Source organism: Gracilinanus agilis, chromosome 5 (genome assembly GCF_016433145.1).
Source record: "Gracilinanus agilis isolate LMUSP501 chromosome 5, AgileGrace, whole genome shotgun sequence".
NCBI classification, from domain to species: domain Eukaryota; kingdom Metazoa; phylum Chordata; class Mammalia; order Didelphimorphia; family Didelphidae; genus Gracilinanus; species Gracilinanus agilis.
The window spans coordinates 197,159,123-197,181,946 of record NC_058134.1 but is presented as its reverse complement, the minus strand read 5'-3'; the positions used below and the strand labels follow the sequence as shown (position 1 = coordinate 197,181,946).

The following is a 22,824-nucleotide window of genomic DNA, read 5'->3' as shown; positions in this document are numbered from 1 at the left end:
AGCTACAGGCAAAGCTAGAATAAGAAGCTCAGAGCCTTCACTGTCAACTTAATGTTCTCATTCTTCTCCCCTGTAGTAGGGGAAGCTCCCCTTAGTCCAATTTTTAACACAAGCCAGGGTTGGAGTGAGTGGATGTGCAGATGTGGGAACCCCTTTTTCCATCCATTTCTGTCACCAGGAACATCAAGATTTCTTTTCTCTTAGATTCCCCTAGAGATCCTGGGCCATTTGTCATTCCCATGATGCTGTGCTAGACTCCAACTCCTATCCCTCCATCCCTCTGTGGCCAGGCTGGAGGCTCTCCACACAGCTCTCTAGTCTTTCCAGCACTAGGCTTAGAGAGAGTTAATGATTCTCCTCTTGCAAACATTCCATAAACAGAGGAGGCTCAACTCTGGAGAGATTCATATAGATCTTCTTCGATTTATTTGAGTCATTTGTGTCTGTGTATACACGCACACGCAGACTTTTTTTTTTTAAATACAATTCATATCCCACCCTGCCAAAGAAAAACAAATAATCCTTGAGGGGCTCTGTTGGGCTTTCCCAGGATGCCCAATAGTAGGCAGGAAACTTCTTCCAACATTCCCTCGAGCAGCAGCAGTCTCTATGGGTTCTGGGGTTGAGCCAGGCAGCAGTGCTCCTGAGGGGGAAGTAGGGACAGGAGGAAACAATCCCAGAATGTCCAGGATTATAGGGGGTGGGTTTCCCAGGAGAACCCTGGGATAATGGATTGGCTCCCAGAATTCCCAGGAGAAGGGAAAAGAGTAGGCGAATCTAAGGCTCTTTGGATACCCCCAAGAGTCAAGGGGCAAGAGGGAAACATTCATGCAAGGGGTAGAGGTACTGGAAGAGGGATACACAAATGACATGCACAACCCCAGACATCCAACCAGTTATAGACAAGGACACAGTCATAAAGGCCTTTGAGGAGGAAGGGAAAGAATATGCACACAAAATACGGTTATACACAACATGAGGATGAGAGAGAAACATGGCCTGTACTTGCCTCCTCCCAAGGAGGTATAAATTAGCCATGGGGATTGGGGCAGGGAGAGGTTGGGGCTCAGACCTAGGGAAGTGGTAAGTGGGGCATGATTCAAAAGGGGCTGGCAGTCAGTCCCCAGATCCCCCAAGGTGAAATGACAGTCCTTTCAGTTTGATTTGGACCAGATCTTGGCGCTGCTGCGTAGCCTAGTTCAAGAAGGAGAAAAGAGAGATTGAGCATGAAGGTTTGGAAACCTCCGATCCTAAGGCTTCTTGTACCTCCCCCAAATGACTGATTGGAGGAGCCAGATTCCTAGATTTTAAAGCAACTAAAATCCCAGGCAATATGGAATTTCTACTGGGTAGGCTCACCCTTTTCCCTTAGAAGCCTTCTTGCTGGGCTGACGCTGGTTGGTGCCTGGAGCAGGCTCCCTCAGCTCTGTCAGGTGTTGCTCTGGATCCTGGGATGTGGCTGCAGCAGCTGCAGCTGTCGTTACCTTGATGGTTTTCTTTAGGTTGGCCACCTGCCAAGGTAGGAACAACAATGGTGTCATAGCCCTCTGAATCCCACTGTGCCCTTTGCTCTCTGCTCACCATTTTCTACAGCTAAATTCACTACTCCACTACTCTTGTACAAACCTAACTTCACCCTTCAGGATATGGAGCACACAAGTTATACCTGGCCCCCTCCCTAGAACCTGTACCCTGCTCCATACACTGCTCACCTCACTCTCAATCTGCTGCTTTAGGCCCAGCTGTTGTTCTTTATGCTGGTTGGCACGGCTCACCTGCTCCTCAATGCCTGACAACACTACTTCACAGCCCATACACCTGCATGGAAAGAGGGAAAGAATGTGTTCCAGGAGTATTGTTGGGATAGATGAATCCCTTGGTCTGAAGGGAACCCTGGGTTCTGGGATCCAAACTTTGCCAAGGTGCAAGGTTCCACAGTTTTAATCTTAGAAGTATCAATCTGAAAGCCATCTGGGGAACCAATGAAATCCCCAAAGGGAGATGGGAATGAAAACACATGGAATGAGAGAATATAGAGTACAGTAAGGGTCAGATACTGAAGAGGAAATGGGGCAAGGAGTATTGAGGGGAAAACAGAACAACATGAACATAGGGGCCTGAGATGAGATGGAATCAGAGGGGATACAAAATAGGAAACACGGATTAGAGGCATGGTGGAGAGAAATCTACAAGACTCAGGAGGACTACAATAGAAAGATGTCGAGCAGTCAATAACTGAGATGTCAGGGCTGAGTTAGATGATTAACATTCCACAACAAGCCATTCTTAAGGTAGCACCATCTTTTCGCCTCTATCCCAACCACCATCTCAGGGACTTTGGATCTAACCCACATTTCCATATCATTTTTATTTCTCTCCTGATACTACTCTATTTGTAACTGCCAGGAAAATGATAATGGCAGACTTCTGCCAGACTCTTTTGCTCCACTGGTGCATATTGTTCTTTTGCCTGCTCCAGGTCAGCCATTTCTGAAGTCCCTCTTTTCTGCTCTATCTTAAAGGACCAAGCCCCTTTTATAAACATCACAGAGGTGGCCCCTACTGTTCCTGGATAAAGTCTCACCATTCCTGAAGGGTCTGAGCAATGGAACTGAGATCCTGGCGCTGGATATCACGCCCAATGCTATAATCCACTTCAAGCCGCTGGTTCCTCTGGTCCAGGGAGCCTCGAAGTACATCTGCATACACAGCCTCAATCACCAGGTCCTCTAGTTGCCGAACATTTCGTAGAGCTAGTGCTTCTAGAAGCACTGCATATGGGATACACTGAAATCATAAGAATGGAAAGAAATCATAAAAAAAGAAAAGGGGGTGATGTAAATGTCCTAAAGGAACTTATTACCCATCTAGCCTACATGTCATCCTTATTTCAGAAGCTGAAGGGAACAGAAAAAAGGCTCTTTCTTTCCTCATTGGCATATGAAGTTGGAGTTTTTTTAATCTTCCTTTTGTATATCTCCCCACCCCCACTCATGCTTGCCTATTTTTCCAAGATAGCAATCCCACAAAGGCTAAGTCCTCATGTTGTCTATAGCATCTGGGATATTGAGGGGTCCTCAGTCTACCCCCCTGTATGGATGTGTATAATGAGAAATGTCATGAGGAAAATGAGACTAACAGTTGGGTCAGAGATTCCCTTCCCATAATATATTCTCTCTAAAAGGGAATACAGATAACATCATACTGGAAACATGGATGAAAGGATAAGTAGTAGTGAGGTTGCACCCACAGCCTACCTTGACCTTGGCAGCCAGTGTGACAACTGATAGATGCCTCAGCTTGTTCTTTTGAGCCTCTGTGAGGGGGGGCAAGTTCCGGGCTTCAGCTAGAAAAACAAAAGAATAAATGGTTTTAAAGCACAACCTATAAGTAGCTATTATGGTGACAGAGAAGCTCAAGACTCAAACAAAGGAAACAATTACTTAAAAACATCTATAAGAAAAGGTTAAAAGAAAAATACAGACTGGACATATACCCAACAAGAATTCCTAGAATAGTTACTGAAGGCACTAAAAAATGATTTTTAAAAAATCAAGTGAATGCTATAGAAGAAATATGAAAAGGGAATTAACAACTTGGTAAAAAGAGATACAAAAACCTCACTAATGAAAATAACCTCTTGAAAATTAGAAGTAATCAAACTGAAGTTAATAACTGCATGAGACATAAAAAACTAATAAAATGAAGGCAAAAGACTGAAAACATAGAGAAGAAAATGTAAAACATCTCACACACAAAAAAATGACCTAGAAAACTGATTGGGGGAGATATTTTAAGAATAAAGGACTAGGGGAAAAAAAAAGAATTATTGGACTAGCAGGTAAATATATCAGTGGATAGAGTGCCAGGCCTGGAATTAGGAGAATATAAATTCAAATCTGGCCTCAGATACTGTCTAGCTATGTGACCCTCTGGGCAAGTCACTTAAATATAATTATATCCTTTATCACTCTTCTGCCTTGGAACCAATACTCGCATCAACTCTAAGATAGGACGTAAGGGTTTAAAAGAAAAAAAGAATTATTGCACTACCTTAATTATATGGAAAAAAAGCCTATAATTTCAAGACATTATAAAGGAAAACTGCCCAAATATCTTAGAATCAGAAGGCAAAGTAGAAATCACCCCTGTAAAAAATAAATAAAATCCCAGTAATAGCTATTATAACCAAAATCCAGGTGTCTCAAGACAAGGAGAAAATACTGCAAGCAGCTATAAAAAAAGAATTTAAGTACTGTAGAGCCACACTCAGGACCATACAAGATTTAGTAGCCATGCCTATAAATAAAAGAAGGGTATGGAATATGATATTCTAGAAAGTAAAGGCTCTAGGATTACAACCAAGAACAACTTTCCCAGCAAAACTGAGTACAATTCAATGTAGGGAAAATTGATATTTAATGAAATAAAAGACTTTCAAGAATTCATGGTAAAAAAGACTAGAGCTGAATAGAAAATCTGACATTCAAACACATGACTTTTAAGATAAATCTAAAATAAAGATAAGTGAGAAATAATAAGGGATTAATAAATAAGGTTAAACTATTACATTTTTATATGGAAAGATGAATCAAGTAACCCCCTTAGAACTTCACCATTACCAGGGGTCTGAGAGAAAGTCTAATTAGACAGAGGGCTTGGGTATGATTTTATTACATTTTAATAATCTCAAAAGAAGAATGGAAGGGTGAGGAAAAGGGATATACTGGAAGATGAAATGGAGAAGAATGGGGAAAATAACTTCAATAAATATGGTGCACAAAGAAGAGTTATATAGTGATAGGAGCTATTGGATAGAGAGCCAATCTTAACTGATTCAAAGAGGGAAGAATATACATACATGTGTAGCTAGCTACAGAAATTCATCTTGCTCAATAGGAAAATAGGAGGGAAAATGGTTAAAAGAGGGGATGGGAAATGAGGGGAAGAATAGATTAAAAGAGGTAGAAGTCAAAAGAAGAAAAAAAAACCCTTAGAACAGGATAAAAAAAAGAGATGGAGGGAAATGTACAGTTAACTATCATAACTGTGACTATGAATGGGATGAACTCACCCAAAAAACAGAAGAAGATAACAACAGATTAGAAACAAGAATCCAACAATTTGTGATCTACAAGAAACACATTTTAACATAAAAATACATATAGAGTTAAAATAAGGTTCTGGAACAGAATCTGTTATACTTCAGTTAAAGTAAAAAAGGCAGGAGTGGCAATCATCATCTTATATGAAGGAAAAGCAAATATAGATCTAATTAAAATAATGAAACTACATTTTTCTTAAAAGTATCATAAACAATTAATAGCAATACTCTACAAATATGCACCAGATGATATAGCATCTGAATTCTTAAAGGAAAAATTAAATTTCAATTTGCTCCTCTTAGACCTAGATAAATCTAACCATAAAATAAGCAAGAAAGAAGTTAAGAAGATGAATAAAATTTTGGAGAAGTTAGGAAAATACTGGAAAATACTGAAAGGGAATAAAAAGGACTCTGTCTATTTCAACTGTGCACAGCATCTTCACAAAACTTGACTAAGTATTAGTGCACAAAATCCTAACAAACAAATGCAGAAATAGGAAACGCATGTTTTTCTGACTATAATAAAAATTCTTTTCAACAATGGGCCTTTGAAGCATAGATTAAAAATTAATTGCAAACTACATAACTTAATCCTAAAGAATGGATGGGTTAAAGAACAAATCAGAGAAACAACTTTACTAAAAATATTGACAACAATGAGACAACATATCAAAATTTATATGCAACCAAAGCAGTATTTAGGAGAAATTTTATGTCTCTAAGCATTTATATCAATAAAAGAGAAAGGGTAGATCAAGTCACTTAACCCCAATTGCCCAGCCCTTACCACTCTTTTGCCTTGGAACTGATACTTAGTAATTGATAATAAAAGTAACGGGATTAAATTTTTTTTAAATACTAATTTAAACACCAAAATAGTAATTCTGAAAATCAAAGGGGCACTTAACAAAACTGAAAGTTAAAAAAAAATCACTGAATTAATAAGCAAAACTAGAAGCTGTTTTAAAAAAATAAAATAAACCACTGACTAATTTGATTTTTAATAAAAAAACCAAATTATCAGCTTCAAAAATGAAAAAGGTGAATTCACAACCAAAAAGGATGAAATAAAAGCAATCTAAATGCCAATAAAATTGATAATCTATATGAAATGGATGAATATTTATAAAAATATAAACTGTCCATATTAAAAGAATAGGAAATAGAATACTTAAATAACCTTACCTCAGGAAAAGAAATTAAACAAGTCATAAATTAGCACCTTAAGGGAAAAAAAACCCAGATGTATTTAAGAGTGAATTCTGCCAAACAATAAGAGAACAACTAATTCTAAAACTACAAAAAACTGGAAAAACAAGTAAAGAAGGGGTCCTACCAAATTCTTTCATGATACAAATATTATCTAAACCAAAACAGGAAGTTAAAACAGAGAAGGAAAACTAGAGAATAATTTCCCTAATGAATGATACAAAAATTTTAATAAAATACTAGCTAGGAGATTATAGCAATATAGCACTAAGATCATATACTATCATAAATCTGGATTTATATACTAGGAATGGTTCAACATTAGGAAAATTATAAGCATAATTGATCATATTAATAACAAAACAACAAAATCATGATCATTTCAAAAGATGCAGGATAAACTTTTAATAAAATACACTACTTATTCTTGTTTAAAAAAAATAGTAGAAACTAAAGGAATAAATGGAACTTTCCCTAAAATGTTAAGTAGTATCCATCAAAGACCAAGATCAGGAATTATCTGTAATAAGGATAAGGGGTCTTTCAAATCAATTTGGGGTGAAGCAAGAACATCTATTATTACCATTATTCAGTACTGTAGTGAAAATGCTAGCTATGACAATAAAACAAGAAAAAAATTTAAGGAATAAGCATAGGCAATGAGGAAACAAAACCATCATTTTTTTGCAGATGAAATGGTTTACTTAGAAAACCCTAGAGAGTCAACTAAAAAACTAATCAAAACGACTTCAGCAAAGTTGTAGGATATAAAATAAACTCACATAAATCATCAGCATTTCTATATGTTACTAATACAACCCAGAAAAAAGAGACAGAAAGAGAACATTCACCTAAAATAATTACAGACAAAATACTTGGGAATCTACCCATAAAGACACATAGGAATTTATGAATACATTTATAAAATACTTCATACAAGTAATAGCATCTAAATAGTCTGAGAAATATGAATTGGTCATAGGTAGGCTAAGCCAATATAATAAAAATGACAATGCTACTTAAATTAATGTACTTATTCAGTGCCATGCCAATAAATTTACCAAAAATTACTTCATAGAGCTAGAAAAAATAACAAAATTCATCTGGAAGAATATAAGGTCAAGAATATCAAGAGAATTAATGGGAAAAAAAAATAGAAAGAAAGGGGACAAGCAGTACCAGATCTCAAATTATATTATGAAACTAAAATCATTCAAAAACAATTTAGTACTAGATTACAAAAAGAGAGGTTGATCAGGGGAACAGATTAAGTATACAATACACAAAAACAAATGAACACATTAATCTACTATTTGATAAATCAAAAGATCCCAGCTACCAGGGGGCAATAACTCCCTATTTGACAAACATTTTTGGGAAAACTAGAAAGAAAGTAGGTAGAGATCAACATTGACATCATACGCCAAGATAAATTCAAAATGGGTATATGATTTAGACATAAAAAGTGATATCATAAGCAAATTGATGGAGCATGGAAGAAATTATCTGTCAGAAATAATGAAAGGGATGGTTTAAAAAAAATATGAGAAGGGGCAGCTGGGTAGCTCAGTGGATTGAGAGCCAGGCCTAGAGATGGGAGGTCCTAGGTTCAAATCTGGCCTCAGACACTTCCCAGCTGTGTGACCCTGGGCAAGTCACTTGACCCCCACTGCCTTGCCCTTACCACTCTTCTGCCTTGGAGCCAATACACAGTATTGACTCCAAGACGGAAGGTAAAGGTTTAAAAAAAAAAATATGAGAAGACTTGTATAAACTGATGAAAAGTAAAGTGAGCAGAACCAGGAGAATAATTTGTAAAATAACAGCAATATGTGAAGATAATCAATTTGAAAGATTTAGTTACTGATCAACACTTAGTGAACAACTATAATTCCAAAAGCATGATGAAACATGCTAACTACTTCCAAATAGAGAACTAATGGATTCAAGAGTACAGATCAAATCATACTTTTTTCTATTTATTTCTATTGCCTTTTTTTTGGTTTGAGTATAGCTAATGAAGAAACTTGTTCTATATAACTACTATAATGGGTCTTGGGTTTTTTTTTTTTTTGTCTTCTTAATTGATGGGGAAAGAACTTAGAAGTGAAAAGAAAATTGAATTAAAAAAAAACAACAAAGCACATGTTTCTCATTTGATCCACTTGTGAGTAGTACAAATATTACTATCCACATTTTATAGAAGAAGAAATTGATGGTCTGGGAAGCTGACTTGCCTATAGTCATAAAGCTAGGGAAAACACATTAGCAACTGGAAATCAAGTCTTATGAATGGGGACTTGATTACTCAAAGCTGAACTGAGGCCTTAATTCTCCTTTACTCACTACCCAGACCTGAGTCTCTCATGCCATTCTAGGTTTTGGCCCCCAATATACTTATTCAACAAATTCAACTGGAATTCAGGAAACATCTATTAAATACCTATTTTATATAGAACACAGTGCTAGGTATGGTTTAGGTAAGATTTCTGCCACCAAGGAACTTAAAGTTTAGTAAAAGGTAATACATACACAAAAAACTAAAATACAAAATAATATATAAATGTCCCCTACGAGTTTAACACTGAGCAGTGTCCTAGGAATGAATTTCCAACAAGATGTTCCCAGGAAAGACTATGCTTCTCTGCCCCTCTCTCCCTCCTTGGTCCCATCCTATCTCTCCAGACCCTCTGCTTACCTAAGTAGTCTGCATATGTTCCATAAGCAAACACTGTGAGAAGCCGGAAAGTGGGAGCGAAGTCACTCTCTGCCAGCTAGAGGAGATAAGATCACAGAAAAAGTTATTTCATAATTGCCAACATTTATGTTATTTTGAACTCATATCTGCCCCCACCCTATTTATCTAACCCTGTCTCCCACTATTATTCAACAATCTCCACTATAATGGGCCTAGTTTCATCAATGTCCTTAAAGTCCTCTATCCTCATTCCTGCCTACTTCTTTTGTATATGTCCCAGTTTCCCCCAATCCCACCTGCTGACCTGGAATATCTACCTTTAATCTACATCCTACTCATCCTTTAAGGCCAAATTTAATTCTCATCTTCTATCTGAAGCCATCCTACAATCATGCTGATTTTTCTTTCTCTAAATTCCTACTAATTATCTGTATTGCTTATTCTAGGACTGAATCACACTACCTTTTATTATTACTTAACTTCCTCTTTTGTTTGTCGTTCTTTCACTTCTCTAAATATATTCCCAATTTCTCTAGTGGGCTGGCACTGCCAAAAACTTAGTAGGTGCTTGGTCAATGATGACTGGAAGAATAACGATTTTCTCATTATTTTGTTTGCTTATCTTTTCTCTTTCAGGGAGACTAAAAATTCCTGAGGCGGGAGGGATCATGTCTTCACTTCTTTTGTATATGTCATAGAGTCTAACACCGTCTAAAACTCCCAAAAAAGTAGCAAGGCCTAGTGAATTCTTGTTACTAGAGTTCTTTTGGCAAAGGTTAGATAATCACGTAAGGATTCATACCCAACACAAGGTGAAATAGATTATTTCTAAGGTCTGTCCCAAATCTGATCTGTTGGGTACAATCTATGTTGGGTACAAGCCCAACTCAATAAATGCTAGCTGCAATTGTTGTAAAATGAAACTTTGTAATTCTATCCTACAGAAAACAAAGGGCAGAGGCCAGCAACAACATTCTCTCCACCAAAAACTAGCCTGAAAAGGCAGAATGATCAGCTCATAATATCTTTAGTTTGGAATCTTTTCATGTTCTATGTCTATATATACAGCATATAGAGTGATGCCAGGATGAGTTCAATCAACCCCTGAAGATGACAACCACCCTAGGCTTTTACTCTTACCTTTACAAAGCTATAGTAACCAGTGTATCAGTTTCCTTGATGATAATTTGGGACAGATGTGCATGTCATTTTGACCCTCAGGGCAAAAGCCCTTACCTAGACATACCTGAGAGGGAAGGGTATATGTAAAAACGAAAATATATGTCATGTGGAGTACCTACTAGGAACACAAAACAAGGGCAAAAATTTGTGATGAGGGTACTTGTTTCAAAGCACCAAAAATTATACTTTCCTTCCAAGGAATTTTATTCCCTATATCAATATCCTCATCCTCCTTTAAAAGTTGGTCAGTGGAAGGGGAAAGGAGGAGCATGAATCATGTAACCATGTTAAAAATGAATATTAATAAATGTTAAAAAAAAAAAGTTGGTCAGTGGGTCTATAGCTATGGGGAAGAATAGGTTGGAATATATTAACTAAAATGTTGGTATCTGAAAGTTACTGTTGAGATGGTTATAATTCTGTGAAGAATTCCAAAGAAAACCAGGGGATTCTGGATAATGTGTGAACCTTTTCATTTTCTGGTCAAAGGTTAATTTTCTAATTAGAATAATAATAATGTCACTAGGTCAAGACATACATAAACTTGCCTTAAACAGACCCTTTAAAATGAAAGATCAAAGTACCACACTGTCAAAGACTGGTTAAGGGAGAAATCTCCACAGCTTGTTTAGAATTTTTATAGAGCTAAGCCCATCTTATTATTCTCTCATCACCATGGTCAAGGATTAATTAGATGTTTAAAAATGGAATGGACTGCCTATGGAGGTAGTGAGTCACTATATGTAATACAAAGCAGTGCTTGGTTGGCAGAAGAACTGGACTAGGTAGCCTCTTCCCTCCTAATTCTGGGATTTTGTTATTCTAATGAGTCAGAGAATGTGAGTAGGTCTTGTTTCTATTTGGCCCTTGCCCCTCTATATATGTTACTGGATCTCTTCAAACCTTCCTTCTAGTCACTGGGGTTAACTTGTTGTCATTCTTGACTCCTCACTTTCTCTCATCCCACATATCCAAATAGTTGCCAAAAACAGTCATTTCTATCTGTACATCTCTAGAATTCTTTCTTCCCCTTCTGTCTACTCATAAAACATCCTAGTTCAGACACCTTAACATCTCTTATTTGGCCTAATGTTTGATGGCCTCATTATTGGTCTCTTCCCACTCCAAAAGGATATATATATATGTATATATATACATATATATATACATATATATCCTTATAAATATATACATATATTTATATATAACCAACTTGCTTAATTCCATGTAGACCTTAACAAGATTATATATTTTTCACTTGGTGATCTCATCAGTTCAGTGATTTCAATGATCACATCTATGGTGAGGACTATTAAATCTACTTGTACAGCCCTAACCTCTCTCCTAATCTCCAGATTCAAATTTCCAACTACTAGATATCTCAAACTGGATGTCCTATAGGCATCATAAACTTGATACATGCAAAACTGAGCTTGTCCTCCCTACTCTAATTATTCCCTACTTCCGAGGACACCTAGATTCTCAACTCCAAATATTATTATTGGTTCCTCACTCTCTCACACACCTCCTACCCCCACAGTCAATCTTTTGCTAAGTACTACTGATTTTAACTTCATAACTTCTCTTCTATACTACTGCTTCTCTCTGATAACTGCCACCATTCTAGTACATCACCTCATGCCTAGACTATTACAGTATCTGCTAGTTGGTTTCTGTCTCAGACTTCTCCCCATTATCTACTCCATTATCAAATTATTCTTCCTAAAATACAGATCTGACCATATCATACTGTGACACTGTCTTCTCTGATTCCCTCAAATCAATAAACTCTAGTGGCTCCCTATGAACTCCAGGATCAAATATAAAATTCTCTGTTTGGCATTCAAAGCCCTTCACAACCTGGCATCTTCCTACCTTTCTAGTCTTCTTAATACTCCCCAGCAAGAACTCTTCAATCCAAAGGCATTGGTTTCCTTGTTTCTTGAACAAGATATTCCATCTTTTAACTCTGGGAATTTGCACTGGCTGTTCTCCATGCCTGAAATACAGTCTCTCTCTCCACATTTCTACTTTTTGGCTGCCCTGAATTCTTTGAAGTCCTAGCTAACATGCTATTTTCTTCAAGAAACCTTTCCTGATGCCCTTTAATGTTAGTGTCTTTATTGAAAATCCCCAGTTGAAACTATATATATCTTGTTTGTACATAGTCGATTTTGTGTTGCCTCACACATTAGACTGTAAGCTCCTGAGAGATGGGACTGTCTTTTGCCATTTTCCCCCAGCACCTAGCACTAAGTATTTAACAAATGCTTACTAACTAAATGACAATATGTGATACTTTTTCTTGTTGGATACAATCAAAGAATCACAAAATAAGAAGGGATTCAGGAGCCTATATATTCAAACACCTATCTGAATAGGAATCTCTTCTATGTAACTGACAAATGGCCAGACACAACCTCTGAAATCCTTTTTTTGAAAAGTTTTAATAATTAGGAGAATTTCCCTAGCATGCGGTCTAAATATGCCTCTTTGCAGCTCCTATTTCTCCCTCTGGGGTCAAGCAGAAAAAGGCAGTGTTCTTTCGTATTCATAAAGGGAATCCCAAAATCTTCACATCTCTAGTTCCTTCAAACAAGTGCAAGCATACTGATTGGATCCATTATAAATCTGTTTTTCTCAAGATGGGGGGAGGAGGGACCTTTTCGGTAGCAAGACAATTCTTTTACAGATCTTCAACTGATCTATTCCTCTCTCCACAAAGGCTTTAACAAATTCTCTCTTCAGGCCAACAAAAGCACTTCCTCCCTGCCCTTGCCTTAGGCCCTAGCCTCACCATTATTTACCAAAAATTTCCTTTTCTATCGGTGGAACAACCCTCCTTATCTTTCAACAATATTATTTCCCATCTCATTTTTCCTTTGCTCCAGACTGTGATAAGGAAGTAGCTCTTCTCACCAAAGCCAAATTCTCTTATTTTTACCTTCAATCTCTTTTCCTCTTGCCTTCTCCAACAAACTGACCCACCATCAACACCTCTTTCTAAACTTTAATTTCTTCCTATCTTCTGGTTCTTTTTTGCTACTTCCAAACATGCCCAAACCTCCCCCATCATTATAAAACCTTTCCTAGAATCTATCACCCACTATTATCATCCTATGCCTCTTCTACTTTTCCTAATTAAACTAGAAAAAAAAAAATCAGTGTCTCAGTTTCCTTTCCTTTTGATCTTTTTCTGTTTTTTTAAACCTTCTGTAATGTCTTCCAACCTCATCACAGAATTGGAACTGCTTCTCCAAAGTTATTTTTAATCGCCAAATCTAATGGCCCTTCTCCTCTCAATCAAATCCTTGTTTGAAGTCTTTGGTACTACTAAGCACCATCTCCATAGTCTCCTCTCTCAGCATTTCCATGGCACTGGTCTCTCTACTTTTCTCCTAACAGTCTGAATAATTTTATGACACTTCTGCCAATTCATCATCCATGTCATACCATTAACTGAGGGTGTACCCCAAAGCTTTGGACCTCTTTTAGCTCTACATTCTTTCTTGATCATCTCTCATCAACTGTCATGGGTTCAATTGTCATCTCTATGCAGAAGACCCCCAGATCTAAACATCCAGTCCTATTTTCTCTCTTAAATTCCAGTGCATCATCAACTGAATATGGAATATCAAATGGATTTCTCAAACATGTCCAAAACAGAATTCATTATCTTTCTGTCCAGACCCATCCCTCTTGCAAAAGTCCCTCTTTATGTGAAGAAAAAAACCTGGGTTTGCAGCCACATTACCATTCCATAGAGTAAGAAGAAGAGTCAAGAATGGTAATGTGGTTGCCAAATCCTGTCATCTCTATAAAACATTTTTAGCATATTTCTGAAATCCTTTCCCTTCTATCCACTCACACAACACCCTAATTCAAACCCTTCACATGATTCCCTCTTCACCCAGTCTTAACTGGACTAATACAATCACACTCCAATCTTTTCTCCACAGACCTAACAATGATTTTCCTACATAGAGATCTGATATTGCCTCTACAATCAAATATAAAACTCCTTTCGTTGGCATTTAAAGTCCTTCATCATCTGGCTTTAACTTGCTTCTCCAGCCTTATAATTTATGATTTCTTGCACTCTACAGTTCAGCCAAACTGACCTTCTTACTATTCCTCAAACTCATACAAAAACATAAAAATACAAACATGAATAGGAAAATAATATATCACCCACTAAGCAGAATCATATAAAAAAGGATTTTTTAATATTAAAAATGTTCTCCTGGGCTAAAATAAGGAAAAATTCATTTTTGCTTGTATTTGCATTGTATATGGTGAACACTTACACAAGCTATTGTGCTCATTATTGTACAATTTTCTAAAAAAAAGAGTATTAAAAAATTCACCTATTTGGCTAACTATACTGATTCCAAAGTAAATTATTAACAAAATTACTGTTTGCAAGTTTATATAGACCATAAACAGGGAATTTTTTGAAAATAAGGAAGCATATTCAAATAGGGCGCTCTTATTGCACTGAGAATGTTAAAATTTTTTTCTTTATTTCAAAATATTTCTTTTTTCTCATCCTTCTCAAATTCCTGTTTTGTATATGTTTCAAAATGTATATGCATTACTACTAGTACAGTAGTTAATGCATGTAATTTTAAAATAAATACACATATTTTGGGATACTTGCTCAAAAAATGTTTTACTGATGGAACTGTGCCCAAGATCGAAAAAACCAGGAGATTTCATGCCCCTTGGTTGTTTGCTGATTATTCAGCATTTCCAACTCTGTGACTTCATTTAAGGTTTTCTTGGCAAAAATACTGGAGTGGTTTGCCATTTCCTTCTGTAGCTCATTTTACAGATGAGGAAATTGAGCCAACAGTGGTTAAGTGATTTGCCTAGGGTCACACAGCTATAAAGTATCTGAGGCCAGATTTGAACCCCAGAAGATGAGTCTTCCTGACTTCAGATTCCACTGACTCCACAGACTAGCACTCTATCCACTGTGTCACCCTTCTTACCTACATCATACTTTTTAACAGGAACCATCTTTCCCTACTCATCATTTGTTATCTGCATAGCTAAAATTCTCCGTTAATAATAATAGAAATGACCCTCTTATATATCTGTAACCTCAACAAAAAGCTGGAGGCCTGAGGCCTTTGTTGCTGAAAGGCCTCTTGACCCTAACTTCTACAGACCATGTTTGTTTTAGGTATTTGGGAAGAGCAGTACTAGTCACTGACTGCCGCTCTCTGCTCTAATCTAAAAGAGGGAGGGAAGGATTGCTGATGGAATTTCCATAAGAAGGTCTGTTGGACTCCTCAAACCAGGTACCCACCTCTCGGACATTGGGCATATCCAACAGCTCCCCGAAAACATAGACACCTGGGGCCTCCAGCACCTGGTGGATAAGGGTAGCCAGGGCAGCTCCTTTGGCCGACTTGGCCAGAAGCAGGAACTGCTCCTGGTTCTGCCCTGTCACCTTCACCTCTGAGCTCATGGCTAGACTGGGCTGGGGGCCACTGGGCTCAGGAGCCTTAGAGCTGCAAGGAAGAAGGGGGTTGAAAGCAGGCAGGAAGAGCAAATTGGGGAGGGGGGGGTGCCAGTTGTGGGGAAAGGCATGGAGTCAGTGAGAATGAGACACAGGAGTCGATGGTCCAGGGGTGCTCGGTCAACACAGATCAGATTGGAACCTGGACTGGCAGGGAAGAAGAGGTTCCCCAAGAATAGGGGAGTGGGGCCTCATGGAGTTTACAAACGTAGGTTCATTAAGAAAAAAATCATCAGAGCAGTGTTTAGGGAGCCAGGGACACCCCACATCCCTGGGTTGTGGGCTCCTTTCCCACTCCCTTGACCCCCCCACCCCCACCCAGGCCCCACCACAAGCTCCTTTCCTTGGAACGTGGTGTTAAGGGGGAGTGATTGGATGCTTCCGCTCCGCCCGCCCCCCAACCTTCGAGGCGAGGGGTGCGCGTGCAAGACACGTGCCCCTTGCTTGCCTCCCAGCCCTCATGACCCCCGCCCACGCAGGGCTCCGCCCCCTCCCCCCACGACCTCCTCCCCCCTCCCGCCCTTAAGGGGGCCGACTCAGGGGCTGTGGACTCTAGCCCAGAGGCCCCACGGCAGGCTCTGCGGGGCAGCGGCTACCTGTCAGCTTCGCTTTTCCGGTGCACTTAGAGGGATGGCCCCTCCCTCACCTCCGCCAGCTGCTATAAACCGTTACCANAGATTATATATTTTTCACTTGGTGATCTCATCAGTTCAGTGATTTCAATGATCACATCTATGGTGAGGACTATTAAATCTACTTGTACAGCCCTAACCTCTCTCCTAATCTCCAGATTCAAATTTCCAACTACTAGATATCTCAAACTGGATGTCCTATAGGCATCATAAACTTGATACATGCAAAACTGAGCTTGTCCTCCCTACTCTAATTATTCCCTACTTCCGAGGACACCTAGATTCTCAACTCCAAATATTATTATTGGTTCCTCACTCTCTCACACACCTCCTACCCCCACAGTCAATCTTTTGCTAAGTACTACTGATTTTAACTTCATAACTTCTCTTCTATACTACTGCTTCTCTCTGATAACTGCCACCATTCTAGTACATCACCTCATGCCTAGACTATTACAGTATCTGCTAGTTGGTTTCTGTCTCAGACTTCTCCCCATTATCTACTCCATTATCAAATTATTCTTCCTAAAATACAGATCTGACCATATCATACTGTGACACTGTCTTCTCTGATTCCCTCAAATCAATAAACTCTAGTGGCTCCCTATGAACTCCAGGATCAAATATAAAATTCTCTGTTTGGCATTCAAAGCCCTTCACAACCTGGCATCTTCCTACCTTTCTAGTCTTCTTAATACTCCCCAGCAAGAACTCTTCAATCCAAAGGCATTGGTTTCCTTGTTTCTTGAACAAGATATTCCATCTTTTAACTCTGGGAATTTGCACTGGCTGTTCTCCATGCCTGAAATACAGTCTCTCTCTCCACATTTCTACTTTTTGGCTGCCCTGAATTCTTTGAAGTCCTAGCTAACATGCTATTTTCTTCAAGAAACCTTTCCTGATGCCCTTTAATGTTAGTGTCTTTATTGAAAATCCCCAGTTGAAACTATATATATCTTGTTTGTACATAGTCGATTTTGTGTTGCCTCACACATTAGACTGTAAGCTCCTGAGAGATGGGACTGTCTTTTGCCATTTTCCCCCAGCACCTAGCACTAAGTATTTAACAAATGCTTACTAACTAAATGACAATATGTGATACTTTTTCTTGTTGGATACAATCAAAGAATCACAAAATAAGAAGGGATTCAGGAGCCTATATATTCAAACACCTATCTGAATAGGAATCTCTTCTATGTAACTGACAAATGGCCAGACACAACCTCTGAAATCCTTTTTTTGAAAAGTTTTAATAATTAGGAGAATTTCCCTAGCATGCGGTCTAAATATGCCTCTTTGCAGCTCCTATTTCTCCCTCTGGGGTCAAGCAGAAAAAGGCAGTGTTCTTTCGTATTCATAAAGGGAATCCCAAAATCTTCACATCTCTAGTTCCTTCAAACAAGTGCAAGCATACTGATTGGATCCATTATAAATCTGTTTTTCTCAAGATGGGGGGAGGAGGGACCTTTTCGGTAGCAAGACAATTCTTTTACAGATCTTCAACTGATCTATTCCTCTCTCCACAAAGGCTTTAACAAATTCTCTCTTCAGGCCAACAAAAGCACTTCCTCCCTGCCCTTGCCTTAGGCCCTAGCCTCACCATTATTTACCAAAAATTTCCTTTTCTATCGGTGGAACAACCCTCCTTATCTTTCAACAATATTATTTCCCATCTCATTTTTCCTTTGCTCCAGACTGTGATAAGGAAGTAGCTCTTCTCACCAAAGCCAAATTCTCTTATTTTTACCTTCAATCTCTTTTCCTCTTGCCTTCTCCAACAAACTGACCCACCATCAACACCTCTTTCTAAACTTTAATTTCTTCCTATCTTCTGGTTCTTTTTTGCTACTTCCAAACATGCCCAAACCTCCCCCATCATTATAAAACCTTTCCTAGAATCTATCACCCACTATTATCATCCTATGCCTCTTCTACTTTTCCTAATTAAACTAGAAAAAAAAAAATCAGTGTCTCAGTTTCCTTTCCTTTTGATCTTTTTCTGTTTTTTTAAACCTTCTGTAATGTCTTCCAACCTCATCACAGAATTGGAACTGCTTCTCCAAAGTTATTTTTAATCGCCAAATCTAATGGCCCTTCTCCTCTCAATCAAATCCTTGTTTGAAGTCTTTGGTACTACTAAGCACCATCTCCATAGTCTCCTCTCTCAGCATTTCCATGGCACTGGTCTCTCTACTTTTCTCCTAACAGTCTGAATAATTTTATGACACTTCTGCCAATTCATCATCCATGTCATACCATTAACTGAGGGTGTACCCCAAAGCTTTGGACCTCTTTTAGCTCTACATTCTTTCTTGATCATCTCTCATCAACTGTCATGGGTTCAATTGTCATCTCTATGCAGAAGACCCCCAGATCTAAACATCCAGTCCTATTTTCTCTCTTAAATTCCAGTGCATCATCAACTGAATATGGAATATCAAATGGATTTCTCAAACATGTCCAAAACAGAATTCATTATCTTTCTGTCCAGACCCATCCCTCTTGCAAAAGTCCCTCTTTATGTGAAGAAAAAAACCTGGGTTTGCAGCCACATTACCATTCCATAGAGTAAGAAGAAGAGTCAAGAATGGTAATGTGGTTGCCAAATCCTGTCATCTCTATAAAACATTTTTAGCATATTTCTGAAATCCTTTCCCTTCTATCCACTCACACAACACCCTAATTCAAACCCTTCACATGATTCCCTCTTCACCCAGTCTTAACTGGACTAATACAATCACACTCCAATCTTTTCTCCACAGACCTAACAATGATTTTCCTACATAGAGATCTGATATTGCCTCTACAATCAAATATAAAACTCCTTTCGTTGGCATTTAAAGTCCTTCATCATCTGGCTTTAACTTGCTTCTCCAGCCTTATAATTTATGATTTCTTGCACTCTACAGTTCAGCCAAACTGACCTTCTTACTATTCCTCAAACTCATACAAAAACATAAAAATACAAACATGAATAGGAAAATAATATATCACCCACTAAGCAGAATCATATAAAAAAGGATTTTTTAATATTAAAAATGTTCTCCTGGGCTAAAATAAGGAAAAATTCATTTTTGCTTGTATTTGCATTGTATATGGTGAACACTTACACAAGCTATTGTGCTCATTATTGTACAATTTTCTAAAAAAAAGAGTATTAAAAAATTCACCTATTTGGCTAACTATACTGATTCCAAAGTAAATTATTAACAAAATTACTGTTTGCAAGTTTATATAGACCATAAACAGGGAATTTTTTGAAAATAAGGAAGCATATTCAAATAGGGCGCTCTTATTGCACTGAGAATGTTAAAATTTTTTTCTTTATTTCAAAATATTTCTTTTTTCTCATCCTTCTCAAATTCCTGTTTTGTATATGTTTCAAAATGTATATGCATTACTACTAGTACAGTAGTTAATGCATGTAATTTTAAAATAAATACACATATTTTGGGATACTTGCTCAAAAAATGTTTTACTGATGGAACTGTGCCCAAGATCGAAAAAACCAGGAGATTTCATGCCCCTTGGTTGTTTGCTGATTATTCAGCATTTCCAACTCTGTGACTTCATTTAAGGTTTTCTTGGCAAAAATACTGGAGTGGTTTGCCATTTCCTTCTGTAGCTCATTTTACAGATGAGGAAATTGAGCCAACAGTGGTTAAGTGATTTGCCTAGGGTCACACAGCTATAAAGTATCTGAGGCCAGATTTGAACCCCAGAAGATGAGTCTTCCTGACTTCAGATTCCACTGACTCCACAGACTAGCACTCTATCCACTGTGTCACCCTTCTTACCTACATCATACTTTTTAACAGGAACCATCTTTCCCTACTCATCATTTGTTATCTGCATAGCTAAAATTCTCCGTTAATAATAATAGAAATGACCCTCTTATATATCTGTAACCTCAACAAAAAGCTGGAGGCCTGAGGCCTTTGTTGCTGAAAGGCCTCTTGACCCTAACTTCTACAGACCATGTTTGTTTTAGGTATTTGGGAAGAGCAGTACTAGTCACTGACTGCCGCTCTCTGCTCTAATCTAAAAGAGGGAGGGAAGGATTGCTGATGGAATTTCCATAAGAAGGTCTGTTGGACTCCTCAAACCAGGTACCCACCTCTCGGACATTGGGCATATCCAACAGCTCCCCGAAAACATAGACACCTGGGGCCTCCAGCACCTGGTGGATAAGGGTAGCCAGGGCAGCTCCTTTGGCCGACTTGGCCAGAAGCAGGAACTGCTCCTGGTTCTGCCCTGTCACCTTCACCTCTGAGCTCATGGCTAGACTGGGCTGGGGGCCACTGGGCTCAGGAGCCTTAGAGCTGCAAGGAAGAAGGGGGTTGAAAGCAGGCAGGAAGAGCAAATTGGGGAGGGGGGGGTGCCAGTTGTGGGGAAAGGCATGGAGTCAGTGAGAATGAGACACAGGAGTCGATGGTCCAGGGGTGCTCGGTCAACACAGATCAGATTGGAACCTGGACTGGCAGGGAAGAAGAGGTTCCCCAAGAATAGGGGAGTGGGGCCTCATGGAGTTTACAAACGTAGGTTCATTAAGAAAAAAATCATCAGAGCAGTGTTTAGGGAGCCAGGGACACCCCACATCCCTGGGTTGTGGGCTCCTTTCCCACTCCCTTGACCCCCCCACCCCCACCCAGGCCCCACCACAAGCTCCTTTCCTTGGAACGTGGTGTTAAGGGGGAGTGATTGGATGCTTCCGCTCCGCCCGCCCCCCAACCTTCGAGGCGAGGGGTGCGCGTGCAAGACACGTGCCCCTTGCTTGCCTCCCAGCCCTCATGACCCCCGCCCACGCAGGGCTCCGCCCCCTCCCCCCACGACCTCCTCCCCCCTCCCGCCCTTAAGGGGGCCGACTCAGGGGCTGTGGACTCTAGCCCAGAGGCCCCACGGCAGGCTCTGCGGGGCAGCGGCTACCTGTCAGCTTCGCTTTTCCGGTGCACTTAGAGGGATGGCCCCTCCCTCACCTCCGCCAGCTGCTATAAACCGTTACCACAGCCTCCCTCCGTGGCCCCTCTGGCCACAAAACTCTATGACCGGCTCTCGAGACCCCCCACTTCCGCTCCTCTACGTCATAGGCTTCGGGAGCCCGCCCAGGGGGCGGTGCGAAAAGGGCTCTCTGGCCCTTTCCACGTTCTGATTGGCCATTGTCTGGAGAATGGCAGGTGACTACTGGTTGTCTCTTTTTTTTTTTTTCTTGTCTTTCAAAAAAACTTTATTGTTTAGAAACGCTATATGATTGCACACCCTTCTTCATTCCATCAAGTCTGAGTATCCATGCACTTGATTAGGGAAACCTTTCGGGGAAACCCTTAAGGCTGCGAGGGACCAGCAGCTGGAGTGATGGTGGGGTTACAGTGCCACAAGAGAAGGAAGGAACGGGGAAGATGGAAATGGAGGAGATGGAAGAACACAGCGAAACCTTTCTTTTTCACACATTTAGAGGTGACAGGGACCTTAGAAGTCTAGTCCAACCCATTCTTTTTTTCTTTAAAAACAAAAACAAATATCTTGTTGATGCCTTTTGTCTTTATGTCAGTCATTTCCTATTCCACCCCCTCTAGATGGAACTGCCTCTGGTGTTAAAGAAAGATAATTAAGCAAAAAACATCTAATACATTTTGCTTTGCGTATGTATACAACACTCTGGCTTAGTAGTCCCCCACCTCTCAGCAGTGAGGGAAGGAGTGTTTCATTATCTCATTTCCCTAGCCTTTATTATTCGTTATTTGTTGTTGTTGTTTTTTGAATTTTTTTTTTTGTCTTTTTAACATTGATGTCCCAATGATTTCCCAGTGATTCTCCGGTTCCTGGTAAGTTCTTCAGAAGAACAAAGTGACAGGGTAAAGAAGCACAGTTAATCAAAATAAATCAACATATTAGCCATGCCTGAAAACGTATTTCTCTTTTTGTAGCCTTATAGTCTACCATCTCTCTTTTGAGACTATATTTGTCAGAGTTCTGAATTTCTTTAGTGTTATTTTCCTTTACATAATTGCAGTCATCTTGTAAACTATTTTGATTCTGTACCAATTCATCTCAAGATTTTCTAAAATTTTCCTATTTCTAATTTTATTTGACACAATAATATTACATCATATTTCAATTAACAATTGCTTATTTACATATCACTGCTACAACAAAAAGTCTATTTTATTTTAAGAAGTTTTATTTATGCCTCTGTCTTTGTATTAGTTATTTCCTACTTCCTCCAGAATGAATTTTCCCTTGAAACAAAAAAGCAATTAAGGAAAAAACCTGACCATATCTGGCATTATATACAATATCCTGTCCTAAACATTGGAGAAGAGGTATGTTTTATTATCCCTTCTCAGAGGTCTTCATTGGTTTTTTTCATTATTCCTTTTATTAAAACTACTAGGGGCATCTAGGTGACTCAGTGGATAGAAAACCAGGCCTAGAGATCAGGGTTTCTGGGTTCAAATAGGATCTCAGATAC

At 39.0% G+C, this 22,824-nt stretch overlaps 1 protein-coding gene across 1 annotated transcript; it reads right to left on the bottom strand.

Moving 5' to 3' along the window:
* Positions 1 to 403: 403 nt before the first annotated feature.
* COPS7A (COP9 signalosome subunit 7A) lies at positions 404 to 16,384 on the bottom strand. The gene is made up of 8 exons (XM_044677578.1): positions 16,320 to 16,384; positions 15,511 to 15,715; positions 9,015 to 9,090; positions 3,258 to 3,346; positions 2,585 to 2,787; positions 1,713 to 1,818; positions 1,360 to 1,511; positions 404 to 1,194 (listed from the first exon to the last, which is right to left on the bottom strand). The coding sequence occupies exons 2-8, from the start codon at positions 15,670 to 15,672 to the stop codon at positions 1,155 to 1,157; spliced, it is 828 nt and encodes a 275-aa protein (XP_044533513.1). The 5' UTR covers positions 15,673 to 15,715; positions 16,320 to 16,384; the 3' UTR covers positions 404 to 1,154.
* Positions 16,385 to 22,824: the final 6,440 nt, after the last annotated feature.